Below are 14,510 nucleotides of genomic sequence, written 5' to 3'. Positions count from 1 at the left end.
GTCATGATTTACTAAGGTTAAGTAAATATGATTATACTTATGAGATTAAGTGTAATTCCGAGTTGATTGAAAGAGTTTAAATCAATAGCAGAATGAATAAGAAGAATCAAGTAGGCAGAAAGATAAAAATTTCTCTATTCTAAGAAGAAGGGAGACTACCTTTTATTATGTTTTATGATAGGTCTTAATGATTAAGAACCATATCTCAATTGATCCTATAAGTGAGTCTTAGTGCAATTGTATGTCTGAGAAGAGGAATCAAGAATTGAAGAAATGGTTAAATCAAGAAGTCAATCATACTTTGTTCCAATATCAAGTCTTAGAGTTAAGATTTAGTGACAAGCTTAAGAAGGTTTATAACATTCATCAAATGTTGAATTTAAAAAAAAAAAAAGGTTTTCTTATTCTTGCACATTTGAAATTGGAAAGTTGTCATGTCTTGGATAAGACAAAGACCAACTAGGACCAATTTTGTGAAGTCGTTTGTCTTGATAAAAGCTACACTAACTCTTGAATATTTGTTTGTCGAGAAATATTTATTGACAAGAGAATCTTATATGTCAAGGAGTCAGTGGGAGTCTTAATGGTCTTGAAAAGTTTCAAGAACTAATCAAGAATAAACCTTATCCATCATCACTAGCACACGACTTGAGTTTTACAACCTATCGTGTTGACACTATCTTGTTTCTGTGCCATTCCAATTAAGTTAATTATGCATGTGAGTTCTATGAGTTCTCTTTTGAATGCATAAAAGGCAAGGACCTTGATCAATGAAAAGTACATTGATAAGAAAGGATGAGATGCTTAACTACTTGGAAGACATGGTGGGCAGCCGTGTTACCATAAGGCAAGAAATCAAGATTGAGAAGGTTCGGTCCATATGAGTTTAGGTTTGTCGCAAACTTTGGTTTTGACAAATTCGCATAGATAGGAACACATACACCATTAAAATCTAAGTGTCATAAGATTCCCTCCTTCATGAAAATGATTCTGAGGAAATGCTTTCACTAAGCGAGATTTTAAAAAAGATATTGATTGTGAAAATTGTATTCTCGAATTCGATTATGGTTACGGTATCCCTTTCCATGATTCGAATTGTGAGATTTAGCAATTAGCCTGAATTATTTAAGACACACATATGAGCTATCTAAGGCAAAGGTGTATAAGTTTAAGAAGCTTAGATAAAGGATTATCAAAGCATTAGGTATTAGAAATATGAACTTAAGAAATTCAATAAGTATTGTTTTCTGGAAGTTAAGCTGTTTTCTAAAACATGTCAAAGCTAGTGGGAGCATAAGTGTTATGCTTATATGATAATAATCATCATGATAGTGCGAGCATAAATGTTGTGCTTGTATGATTATTAAGGTAAGTATTGCAAGTTAGCAATATTAATTATAGAAAACAAGAGTTATACTTTGCAAAGTCGTAAGGATTGAATAGTTGTTTTGCTATAATTAAGGGAGAGAATATTGTACTTCAGTTCAAAATCTAAAGCTTAGATTGAGAAATTTTAATAAATTTAGTCAAAGGATACATAGTGTGTTCTTAAATTCCGATAATGATTATGGTATCCTTCTTCATAGTTCGAATTGTAAGAACGAGACACATAAAATATTATGGCAGAAGATTGATAAAGTATCATATCTATATGTAAGACATTATGCATCGTGTCCCATACGCTTCGGGTATAGGATTGATTGCCAGTGCTATTATATTTGACCATTCTAAAATTTCAAATGTCTAGCACAAAAGGACTAGAATCAGTTTTGACTAAAATAATTAAACAACTATCAAAGGACGATCCAAAGCTCGGTGAGGATTGGTCGCTTGTGAGTAGTTGGAAGTATGGTATTGGATGACATTATTATGAATAGATAAGATTCTATTAAGAATGAATTGTCATATGGCAAATATGGAAATGTTTCCATATTTGGAGTTGGATATTGAGAATCTATGTCTAGATTAGAAACTTTTATGCAAGAAGGATGTTCAAAGGAATGTACCTTGAGTGAGAGACATCATATCTATAGAATTGTCTCTAATAGAGATAGGCCAAGTCTTGATGATTTTGAGCTATGACTTTACGAAAACATCATTGCATAAAATGTTAGAATCTAGCATAAGTAATAAGAATTTGATATTCTTATACTTATGATAAGGATTGGGAGTTGTGAAATGAGTATGATTGGAAATGTGTTCATTTGATCTATTTCACAAAGTAAGGATTGTAGGTATACATTGTGTGCATGCTGAGAGCATGGGACCAGTGTAGTAATAATTCAAGTAAGAAACTGATTACCCGAAAAAACAAATAATGAGTAATCAATATGGTGATTAAATAAAATGTTTTATTTATACCCAGAGTTTGGGGCCAGATGGGATTAGTATTATTCTTGTGTTTCACTTTGCATGTTTTGACTCCCTGAATAATTAAATTTGTTCAGAACAGTCAAATTATTCGAACGGACCACAGTCGTTCATATGTTGGAAGTAGGTATGAATGAAGACTGTCGTGAATTAGTATGGATTGTCTAAAGTGTATTAGACATAAGCAAATGTTTGTTGCAACGTTCATGAGTGCTTATGAATATGAGTTTGAACATTGGATTAAACCCACGCTCACTTTGATCACTTCATGGATTTTATCACGAGTGATTGGTGAGACGATAACATCTTATATTCTTGAAACCGATATGTGTGAGTTGTATCTTGTGAGTCGGTTATACATTGATAATATGCAAACGCACCAGTAACTTGGTGTCATAAAACATATTGTTGTGTGTGATTTGGTGAGTGAGTGCAAGCAAGCATTGAATCAAAGTTTATCCGTTCCTTTTATCCAAAGTGGGATGAAAGGGATATATGTGGGCCCCTCGATGATTTAGTGATGGCACTTAAGCGCTTAGCCAAGCCAGGACTAATTTGATGTGTTCAAATGTAGTCTGTTGTCAGTCATCATAAATCGGAAATCGGAAAACAGTATAGAGAGAATGATTGAAATTCATGTCTCACATCTATACGATATCTAGAATGGAGGAATATATGATCCCTTATCTAAAGGACACGCGTATCTGATAAGATGAGAGTTGGCATCGGTTTTTGAAAGCTACGATTGTGGATTAGGATCTGGAGTCATATGCATAATAGTTATTAGACTTATCCAAGTGGGAGACTGTTGGATTAGTGTATGATAAGTTGAATATTGGGCTAAATGGACTCCATATTAGAGGGGTGGACGAATTCTATGGGGAAACCCACTAGAAATCGTCCTAGGCCTCTAAGGAGGGAGTCCATGGGTTGCTTAGGGCCTAAGCATCCAAATTAGGGTTTCCTTGTTAGATAACCCTAATAACCTCACTATTTAAAGATCCCTAGAGCACCAAAAACGCGTGGAAAGAACTCCTTAGGGTTTTGGATGTTCTTGGTCAGCCTCCTCTCTCCTTATTCTTCATCCTCTTGCTATTGGTGTTTGTGAGCCATTAGAGGAGTGACACTTGTGACTCTAAGCTTTCTAAAGCCATTACAAGGAGGATTTGAGATTGTTATTGCTACATAACAATCAAGGTAAGATCTAAACCTCTTTATTATGTTAATATGATTAACTGTATGCTAGAACTAGGGTTTAAAGTCTTGGATGAATTGCATGTACAATAGAGAAACCTAGATCCAAGCATTAGGGTTTGCATGAGCACATAGGATGTTCATATGGCTAAAACCCATCACGAATGTCCTTTCTAAAAATGCTCAGATACCAGCTCATGTGTGCCTGCTTAGATGACACGTGCTCATAGCAGAATATCGCCCTCTCGTGAAACTTCATGGTGATCACAGTCACTGACTCAGTACCCTGCTTGAGGGTCAAGAACTCCTGGGCCAACTGTTCCCATTCCACCGTGGGAACGTACTCGTCTCTGAACATAGTGGTGAACCTCTCCTAGGTCACCGTTGAGATCTCTGTAGAAGTAAGATGCGTCGTCACAAATTTCCACCAGTCATTCGCTCCCAAGCGAAGCTGGTTCAGTGCAAACCGAACCCTTAGATGCTCTGGACACGAACATGTGTAAAAGCATCCCTCAATATCATATATCCATCTCATCAAAGCAATCGGATCTTGCATCCCTTCAAACTCTGGTGGCTTCGTGTTGTTGAACTCTTGATACAGCAACGAGTCACCCCCTGTGGCTTGGCAGCACCGACGGTTGCAGTGGCTGCGGCAACAGCAGTATCAGTAAGAGTGGCGTACCGCTCATCAAAAGTCTCAATCAGCGTGGTCTTGATAGACCCGAACATCTCTGGTATCTCGGCTCGGATGGCTGCAACCACCTCGTCATGATCATCTGGAGGAGCTCCTCATCGCTCACACCCCCTCGCTAGTCCCCGTTCTGTGGCGTGTCCCAACCATGATGCCTCTGAAATACAACATAAAGATATCAGAGACTCGCTCAAGTATACTTGCACTCAATAACTCAACCCTACTTGCTCCCTAGTACCCTAAGGATTCTTACTTGGGCTGCGTAATGATCCGGTGTCTTCGGTAGTACGGGACCAATACTACCGCCCACACCGCATCAATATTCACCCCAAGTCCTCCTCCCTAGGATTCCAGCTCACAAATACTCTACATCTCGCTAGCATAGGCTACCCTTCGGTAAGCCTTTCACAAACTCCTCACTGCTACCTACTCGCTCTCAAGCACCTCTTAGCAGCAGAAATCTCCTAGGATCAGGCATTACAAATCAGGCCACTCTAGTCCTAACATGAATACGTAGCCTACTCTAGCATGCATAACATATCATATCATATCTCATAACACATAATGTAAGGGTATTTTGGGAAATCATCGTTCGGGCGCTGGCTGATCGTACACACTACTTCTTTCTGCTTTCTTCAAATTATTTTACTTTTTGGAAATATTGTTTCTTTTATGAAAATGTTTCTCAAGTCCTCAGTTTGAGTTCAAATACACCCAAAGGTGAATCTGAATCCCTCAAACCAAGGCTCTGATACCAACTTGTAACACCGTGAAATTTCAAAACAATTTTTCATTTTTAATTTAATAAAAATACTCCAATCATAATTCTCGAAAACATGTATCAATTGTTTTTACATAACATAAGTGCAAATCAAAATCCCCCGAATCTCAACACATCTCCACCAGAAGTGTGTACTGATCATGTCGGCGCCTTCCCACGATCAACTGGTACCTAAAACACGTAACACGAAAATGGTAAGCAATAATGCTTATTGAGTTCCCCAAAATACCACGTACAACATATACGCCTTTCCAGGCCATAGCTCTATAGGATCTTCCGATCCAAGTGTCTCAAGGGATTTCCATCCCATAATTCTGTTAACCTTCCGGTCCACGCTCTATTGACCTTCCTGTCCATATCATCATATTCATATAATAACATATTACATATACGACATGCATCACATTTTTATCATACACATAAGACCTTCCGGTCACACATAATCACCCCATCGGGTAAGGCATAGTGAGAAGACTCACCTTAATGAAGTCGGATAAACTCTCGTGCTCAACGTCCCGACCTAGCCTCCTCCTATTATTCAAATAACATTCCCGATCAATACTCTCCCATGATCTCATCTCTACAGACTGGGTAGAAGGCCATTTTACCCTTCCCTGAACTCTCCTGAATCAGTCTTGACCAGAACCCTAAAGTCAACGGTCAACTTTGACCCGACTCGTCGAGTGCACAAAGGTGACTCGGCGAGTCCAAACAGGTCCTCTGAATCCTTTCAGATTCTCTTGCCTTGTCAAGTCTTTCTTCCACTCGACAAGTTACACCCGTCACAAATCGAGGGGCAACCCCGACTCGACTCGTCGAGTCCGCTCATGGACTCGGCGAGTTCGTTCCATGCTCACACTCAAATGACCTTCTGCGGTCAGATCTGCTCCGCTAATCCATAGATCTAATCTTCCCAAGCTTAATAATCACGCAAAGGTTCGAACTTGATGTTCATGCAACGTCCAAATGACACTACTTGATGACTTAGCCCCAAATACAACATCCTAAGTCTATTTCTTCCATAAATCCTCATAAAGCAAAGTGGAATAGGTACTCTGGAACACTATGGATCCAGATCTGATATCTAAACATGATAAGAGACCATATTTCCAACAAATCAACCCAATAAAGGGTATAGAAAGCCCTAGATCCATGGATTCTTTGATAAAACAGAGAAAGGATCGATATGCTACCTCAAGGATGATGTCCTTTGCTTGCAATCCACAAATAAGCAACCTCCTTGGCCTCCTCTAAGTTGGAATCAACTTCTTCTTGAAAAACAAACCCACAAAGGTCTAATAATGACTTCTTCTCTCTCACAAACGCTCAAGCACTATAAGGTTTCTCTTAATGGTTTGGTTGCCGTAAATGGTGGCTATAAGGGTCCTTAAATAAGCCCAAACCCGAGAAATTGGGTTTCATTAAACAGCATTGACTCGCCGAGTCCTTCATTAAATCAGACCAACACATGCGCGATCCCACTCGGCGAGTCTAAGAGCTTACTTGCCGAGTCCCTCTCTAATATTCAATATAAATACTTAAAATGAGATACTTGGGAATCTGGATGTTACAAGAAGAATGAATCTTGAAATTGAATAGCATGAAACAAAGATGATTTAGACAGATGAATCAAACACCCACAAAAACAAAAAATAATAAATATTAGATGTAGAAAATCTTAAAATCCCGCAGAATATAGAATCTTCAAACCTATGCAGAAAGCAAATGCAGGTTGTACCTCACAGAACGAGATTAAATGGGGCATCTTTTTTACATTTTCTAATAAGATTACATTGGCTGATTTCTTGTTTAATATTATTCAATTTCAAATAATTAGATGATTTTTTGCTAATTTGTTGGTATAATACAAAGCTTTCTAATTGAAATTCCTTAATTGTAGGGACGGATTCTAGAGGAAGGAAAGAAAAGAAGATGACAAGTGGCATTGAGAGGCTAAGAAGATGACACATTGTTAGAAATTGGGGTATAGTAAGGCTTGAAATTCTGAGAATTGTGTAAAACACTTTCAGATTAAAGCATTTGGGTGGTACTCCCAATATTCTTTAATCGGATAAGACTCAGAAAGATAAGAATTTAGAATGCTTTGATGATAGTTTCGTCTGTACCAGAAAAAATGAGACCAAAACCGAATTTATGATCTTTGTACGAAAACTGTCATATGATAGTTTCAAACTGTCATAAACTATAAAAACCAAAATAAAACGGAAGTTTGGATAATTGTCAAACAATGGTCAATTCTCTGAAAATATGATTTTTTGATGCATTTTTTTATATAGCAACCCAGCTAGGGGCTCTGCCCCTTGGACCCCGCTCCCAGGGGCGCTGCCCCCGGACCCCTGTTCGTTTAGGGGCTTCGCCCTTAAATGACAGTGTATTATGAAAACTTGATCAAACTTAAACAAGTGTGTACTCCACACCTTCCTTACTTGTTTAATATTTATCAAGATCACATTTGGTCAACAAAGTAATCCCATTACATTTAAATAAGAGAAAATACCGTAAATAGTAAAAAAAAATGGGGGGTATTTTCAAAAAATAGACATAAAAATGAACTTTTCCGGATATAGACATGCATTCCGCGGAGCTCCGCAAAATCTACTGTAGCTCCGCAGAATGGCAAAATCGTAAATAAATCAATGTATTAAAAAAAACCTTCAAGATCTGTTCCACGGAGCAACCTCCGATGAATGAACTCATTTCGCGGAGGTAGCTCAGAGGAATGGATCTTTAGTGTTTTTTTTTTTTTTTTTTTTCCTCACATCGATTTTTCGGGGTTTATATTCATTTCTCATACTAATTGTTTTTAAGAAAAGATTATCATACTATTATAATCTTTACTTGGAAATAATTAGTTGAAGAATTAATATAAACCCCGAAAAATTGATGTGAGGGAAAAAAAAAAAAAAAACTAAAGATCCATTCCTCGGAGCTACCTCCGCTGAATGAGTTCATTTCTCGGAGGTAGCTCCGCGGAATAGATCTTGAGGGTTTTTTTTTTAATACATTGATTTATTTACGATTTTGCCATTCCGCGGAGTTACAGTAGATTCTGCAAAGCTCCGCGAAGCTACCTTCGCAGAATGCATGTTTATATCCGGAAAAGTTCATTTTTATGTTTATTTTCTGAAAATACCCTATTTTTTGATTATTTACAGTATTTTCTCTTATATTGATGATAACAAATCACTAAGTATAAAACTACTATATTTTATTAAGTTGATGATGATGATTTTAACAAATATGATCATTCATTCACTATTTACAAAACACACCACATTTCTTCAATTCTAACGTTTTTTTTATTCTGAAGAACTTCAATTCAGTATCCAATGTCTTCTCTCCACTTTGTTCTCTTCTTCTTATTCTTCTACCATTTCAATATCGTTAATTCATCTACAGCTTTTGTGGCACCTATCGATAGAGACGAATCGACGGAACTCTACACCATCTCGATTTTCTTCAAATCACCTCTTCAATCGACCGATTTGCTCCTCGATCTCGGTGGTAAATTCAGCTGGATCGATTGCACTCCCGGTTTATACACATCCAGAAGCCACCATTACATCCACTGCGGCACTAGTCTCTGTAATTCTCTCCCCTCCTTTGCTTGCTCCAATTGTTTCCGACCGTCGGGTCCTGGTTGCCACAACAACTCTTGCGGTTTATTCCCGGAGAATCCTGTGATTCGAGACAGTATTTTAGCACAGGCACTCATCGACTCCCTTGCTTTGACCACCACCGACGGCCGTTCCACCGGTCAACTAGGTGTCGTCCCTAATTTCGTGCTTTCTTGCTCCGATTCCTCTTTGCTTCGGGGGTTACCTGAGCGGGTGTCCGGTTCAGCCGGTTTGGGACGGTCTAATTTCTCGCTCCCGGCGCAGGTTAGTCTCCTTATCCCCTTCCAATGTCCCACCTATTGGAGTTGATGTATAGTAATTAGCAAATAAAGTTGCCAATTTCAGTCCCTATACTTGTGTGGATTTACACTCCGACTCCTACCTAGTTTTTATGATACATTAATACGGACATTTTATTTTAGTTGAGGACAAAATACAGAGTTGAAATTTGAAAAGGAAGAAAATAAAGTATGACTAATAAAACAAGAAAATATTGATTCTTGTGTTAAATTGATTATTTAACTATAAAAGCAAATAAAATAATTAGTAGATTATCAAAATCACTATATTTAATTAACGTTTGTTGACGCATTAATTAGTTTTGTTGAAAATAGTGAATATACATTTATCAATAATCAATAAATGCATATATAACTGAATTGTTTTAAACTTATGTTGCGAACGAGATTGCGATATAATATTTAATAAAAGTTTGCGCATCTTATGATTTTGGTGAAAATTTTTAATTTCTTTATTCAAAATGCTACTAATGTATCTACTTGTAGATAGACCTTTATAGGTATATATGCTGTCTTTAAGAATGGTTACAAGATGTTTGATAAATATTAAAACAATATTTTAAAAGATATATCAAATCTTATATTCTTATAAATAAAATAAAAGTTATATAGAGCATTACAAATTAATGAAACGACTAGTTATTTTTGTTCTCATTAAATTTTGTACAAATACAATGGTTGCATGCCATGTCTATTGGATAATGTTTAATACATAAAATTTGTTTATTTCGTATATCGAATAAATCGCATATTAAATCACCATTTACACCTTAATAAGTATTAAAAAAAAGTCAACAATATTTATTAATTTTATTGAAAAAAACAGAATACCTAAATTAACAAATTCCTTTTTCAAATTACCTTGTGGCGCAGGTTAGTAACGTTTATGATTCACCCTATTTGTTTGCGTTATGCCTTCCCAGTTCGTCAAGTACATCCTCCGGTTCAGCCTTCTTCAACACCGGTGGTCCGTACTATTTCTCTCCCGGAATTGACCTTTCCAGTCATCTTGTTTACACGCCACTCATTCTAAACCCAATCGGATTCACCATAATAACCTACTACCGCCATCCGTCCGACGAGTACTTCATCGGAGTCACCTCAATCAACGTCAACGGCAACCCGGTGGAATTCGACAGCAAGCTTTTAACAATCAATGAGGACGGTTTCGGTGGAACCAGATTGAGCACCATCACTCCTTACACTGTATTAGAGACCTCGATTTACAACGCGTTCATCGAACGATTCGTAAACGAATCGGCCACAATCGGTCTCACTGTAACGGATCCGGTGAGTCCGTTTGATGCGTGTTATCCAGTGAGTGAAGTTTCTAGCACACGGTTAGGGCCTGCGTTTCCGACTATCGATTTTGTGATGCATAGCGAAGATGTGTTTTGGAGGATGTTTGGAGCGAATTCAATGGTGAGAGTTGCAGGTGAAGATGAGGATGGAGATCTATGGTGCTTGGGGTTTGTTGACGGCGGTGAGAATCCGAGGAGTTCTGTGGTGATCGGAGGGCATCAAATGGAGGATAATCTGTTGCAATTTGATTTGGTATCGCAGAGATTGGGGTTCAGTTCCTCGGTTTTGGTGCATAATACTGATTGTGCTAGCTTCAACTTTACGGATGATCCTGGTTTGTGACGAATCCCCTCTGGTTTTAGTTCTGACTAGAATTTTTGTTAAAACTTCTGTAAACTTTTTTTTGTTGATGGTTCAAGTTTGACTCTGGCCATTTTAACCAGTTTGACTTGTTTAACATTTTAATAAAATACAATTCAATCGATAGATGCAATTCAAATGAACTTGTTATGAATTTGTTAAAAAACTGTCACCTCCAATTTGTTAAGATTATAAGCTAAACTAGTTCCTTATCTTTGGAATCATTAATTAACGGTGTATGTCATTCCATTTATAGATAATGTAACTGTCAATTAGTAGTTATTTGATAGTTACTTTCTGTATCTATTTATATGTAATCAATGTATAGATTAGTGTTGTTAGAATAAAGCTTGGGGAGTGGTCTCCAACCGTGATTTTGCCACTTTCGTATGGTTAACTGATTTATTTGTCTCTGTATTATCACTATGATGATATGTTTCTGTATTATCCACAACAAATTTCATAACCACAATGACCAAGATAATTGTTTCCACAAACATAACCACAACTCAACCCAAATTTTAATATGTTTGACTTTTTGTCTTAATTGAAGTTTGTTCAAGAAATACAATCACAACCACAAACACCCATTTCTAATTCTGGACTCGAATTCGTTCAAGAAGCTCAACCCACTCAAACACTAGGTAAAAGAAAAGACAAGGTGATGGCTAAGGATGTGAACCCTAGAAGTGTTAGTATTAGCATAATCATGGATTGATATTTTAGAAGATCCGATGACAGGAAAAGACCAAAAACATTATTGTTTTTCGATTTAGATTAGACATAGGTTCCACAAAGGAATGAACCGTGGAGAATATCATTCAAAACATCAAGTGTACTCGAAATGGGGGAAGATGAACATGAAAGTCATGTTGTTTAATGATTTGTATACCAACATGAAACGTCAATGGAAAAGTAGAGAAAACGATGACGTAATTTTGCAGAAAGCGCTAAAAGTGTACCAAAAAGAAAACATGAAGGCTTTCAAGTTTTTTGAAGTTTAGAATCTCGTGACAGATAATAAGAAATGGCAAAACAGCCAAACATCCGAGGTGCATATCGACAGTGGTTCAAAACGCTTAAGAACATCTAAATCCGACCACACTACATCTAATGCTCGTGTTGGTTTCCACCTCAACGAAGATGAACCCGTTCAAGTTTCACCACCTTCCCGCCTAATGGAAGAGACAAAGCAAATGCAAAGGTAAAGGCAAAGCCTTGGATTCGGATGAGTTGAATGAAATGGGGGTCGATATGAAGGGCATAAAAGATAGAATGGACAACATTTTGCAACTTGCTTCCAAAAGAGAGCTTCGAAAACAAAAAGGAAAGTTATTTGAAAATACTAACGATGTGTAACGCCCCAATTTTCAGGTATTGTTAATATGTGTTTTTGGATTAGGCCCTACTCGACGAGTTAGTTTACCTACTCGTCGAGTAGCAGTGAGAAGGATTGCGGGTTAAGTGACCTACTCGACGAGTCCATATTGAGACTCGGCGAGTAGGAGCTGGCAAGTGAAACCCTAATTCCTGGGGTTTGCACCCCTATCTAAAGGGACCTTAGCCTCCCTTGGACCTCCTTACAGTTCCAAAGAACCTTTAAGAGCCTTATTCGGGTGTGTGTGCCTTGTGTGTGTGTTCGAAGCTTAAAAGAGAGTCCTTAGAGGGAGAAGACTTGGAGGAGAAGAAGATTGAAGCAATTGGAGTGTGGGAATCAACACTCATCTCAGATATCAACTTCAAAAGGTACCCAAACCGTTATTCTCCTTATAAATCTTCTTTATTGGGCGAGTTTATGGTTTTCATTGAATATCAAGTAGGTATGATGAGCTATGGGTTAGATCTGAAGTTGTAACTTCAGATCTGGACTCTCTTTGGATTCTAGAAGCATAAAGTTGCAGCTCTAGTCGTGATTGAGGTCCCTTTTGTGCATAAAGACCCATCAATAGCTTAGATTTACCATTTTGAGCCTTTAAAGCCATTCATGCACGTAAAGTTTGCAACTTTACGTGATAAGCATGCCCTAGAAGCTTGGATCTGTGATTTGGAGCCGCTGCATAGCTCAAAATGGATTTGTATGGGAAGAGGACTGAATGGACTCGGCGAGTCGCAGGGTCGACTCGGCGAGTCGCATGAAGATGGACATTGAACTCGACGAGTTGGTTGAACAACTCGGCGAGTCCGATAAAGATTGTCATAAGACTCGACGAGTTAAAGAACAACTCGGCGAGTCGGATGAGTTTTAACCAAGAAAATGTTCACGAGTATATCTGTCGAGTCGCAGGGAGGGAACTCAACGGGTGGCCTTAACGTCTGATCGGGATTCGAAGGAACTCGACGAGTCACCTCGATGACTCGGCGAGTTGGATTGTGCTTCAAGGGACTCGACGAGTAGCTGGGTGTACTCGGCGAGTTGAGGTCAACATGGACTGTTGACCTTGACTGAGGTCTTTGACCTTGATCAGGGGTTGACTATTGGGTTATGGAGTACCTTATAAGGTTAAAGACTTACGCGTATATTGAACTATGGTTATAGGTGGTGGGGTCGGTGTTGAGTGATCCGAGAGTTGGAGTTTACATTCCGAGTCGACATCTGCGAGGTGAGCTATCCTCACTATATCGATAAGGTCTATGGCACCAAGGTCGGCTTTTTAGTTGTTATTGTTATGGTATGTTGCATGTGGTTATGATTTGTTAGTTCGGAATCGAAGTAGATAGTATGTTATGCTTTTATGATCCATAGGGATTGGTGTGTTAGTGACCTGTTAGGTCGGTACTCTAGTTACAGGAGAATTCTATGATTGTGATCAGTGAGATAGATATGTTTGATGTTTGTATATGCCAGTATATGATAGCTATGCGCACATGGTTATTTGCTTATTGGTTGGGTTGAGGCGGTCCTACTTTGTGCTGAAGGCCAACATACCCTATGAGCGGTCCGGGGAGACTGTAGGCCCACATGGCGGACCAGTCATGCCGAAGGCTCGAGATAGATCCAGACGGACTGTAGGCCCGGTAGGGTGGTCCAGTCAGAATGATGGCCCAGTATGCATGTTGATTGATTGATTATTACTGTTATGGTATTATCATTGTGGTGTTGGTATTTTGGGGGTAGCTCACTAAGCCCTCGGGCTTACAGTTTTCAGTTTACTGTTTCAGGTACTTCAGGAGATCGTGGAAAGGCGAAGGTGTGACCGTATCGCTCCTCATCTTTATGTTATGATTTTTGGGACACTCTGATGGAAATATAATTTGAAAACATTTTGTAAACAATGCCATGTGGTTTTTATTTATGATTGAAAAAGTTTAAATTTGGTATGAATTTTATGGATGTTACAAGTTGGTATCAGAGCCTTGGTTTGAGTGAATTGAAGGAACACTCGTGTGAATCCAATCTCAAATCAAGGAGATTTTCGGAAATAAGTTTTAAAATGGTTTTCAAAATAAAGGATGGAAGATGCAGAGGGTACGATCAGCCGAAGCCTGTAAGTAAACCCCAAAATACCATGTAGTTATTTGATATTCTGATATGTTAGAACAGCATGCTAGTGCTAGGCTAGGGATCTTCAGGAATCACATGTTAGATTTGCCTGATTGCATGATACTTATTAGCCTAGGGTTTCTTGTATGTGGAACTGACATCATAACTGGAGATGTTTAGTGTATGCATCACGGCTGTGCATAATAAAGACCTTATAGCCTGAGAATGTTGATTCGGCCTTCGGGAAGGATCGGATATTCGAAAGTCTATCGGATGCAGCGTTATGTGCAGTTAGTGTGCATTAGCGCTGCCGGGGATGATGGAAGTTTCATGAATGTGAGTGTCGTGTTAAGCGGTGAGTCTATATGTGAGGTATTTGGTATTCCCCTAGAAT

General features: G+C 38.3%; 1 protein-coding gene across 1 annotated transcript; it reads left to right on the top strand.

The window, feature by feature from the left end:
- Nucleotides 1-8,332: 8,332 nt before the first annotated feature.
- Nucleotides 8,333-10,778, top strand: LOC145012186 (putative aspartic proteinase GIP1). Its single transcript, XM_078970971.1, has 2 exons — nt 8,333-8,938; nt 9,847-10,778. Exons 1-2 carry the CDS (start codon nt 8,387-8,389, stop codon nt 10,615-10,617), a joined length of 1,323 nt encoding a protein of 440 aa, XP_078827097.1. The 5' UTR covers nt 8,333-8,386; the 3' UTR covers nt 10,618-10,778.
- Nucleotides 10,779-14,510: the final 3,732 nt, after the last annotated feature.

Source organism: Lactuca saligna, chromosome 8, assembly GCF_052625555.1.
Source record: "Lactuca saligna cultivar CGN05327 chromosome 8, ASM5262555v1, whole genome shotgun sequence".
NCBI lineage: Eukaryota > Viridiplantae > Streptophyta > Magnoliopsida > Asterales > Asteraceae > Lactuca > Lactuca saligna.
This window is presented reverse-complemented; position numbering and strand designations above follow the sequence as displayed.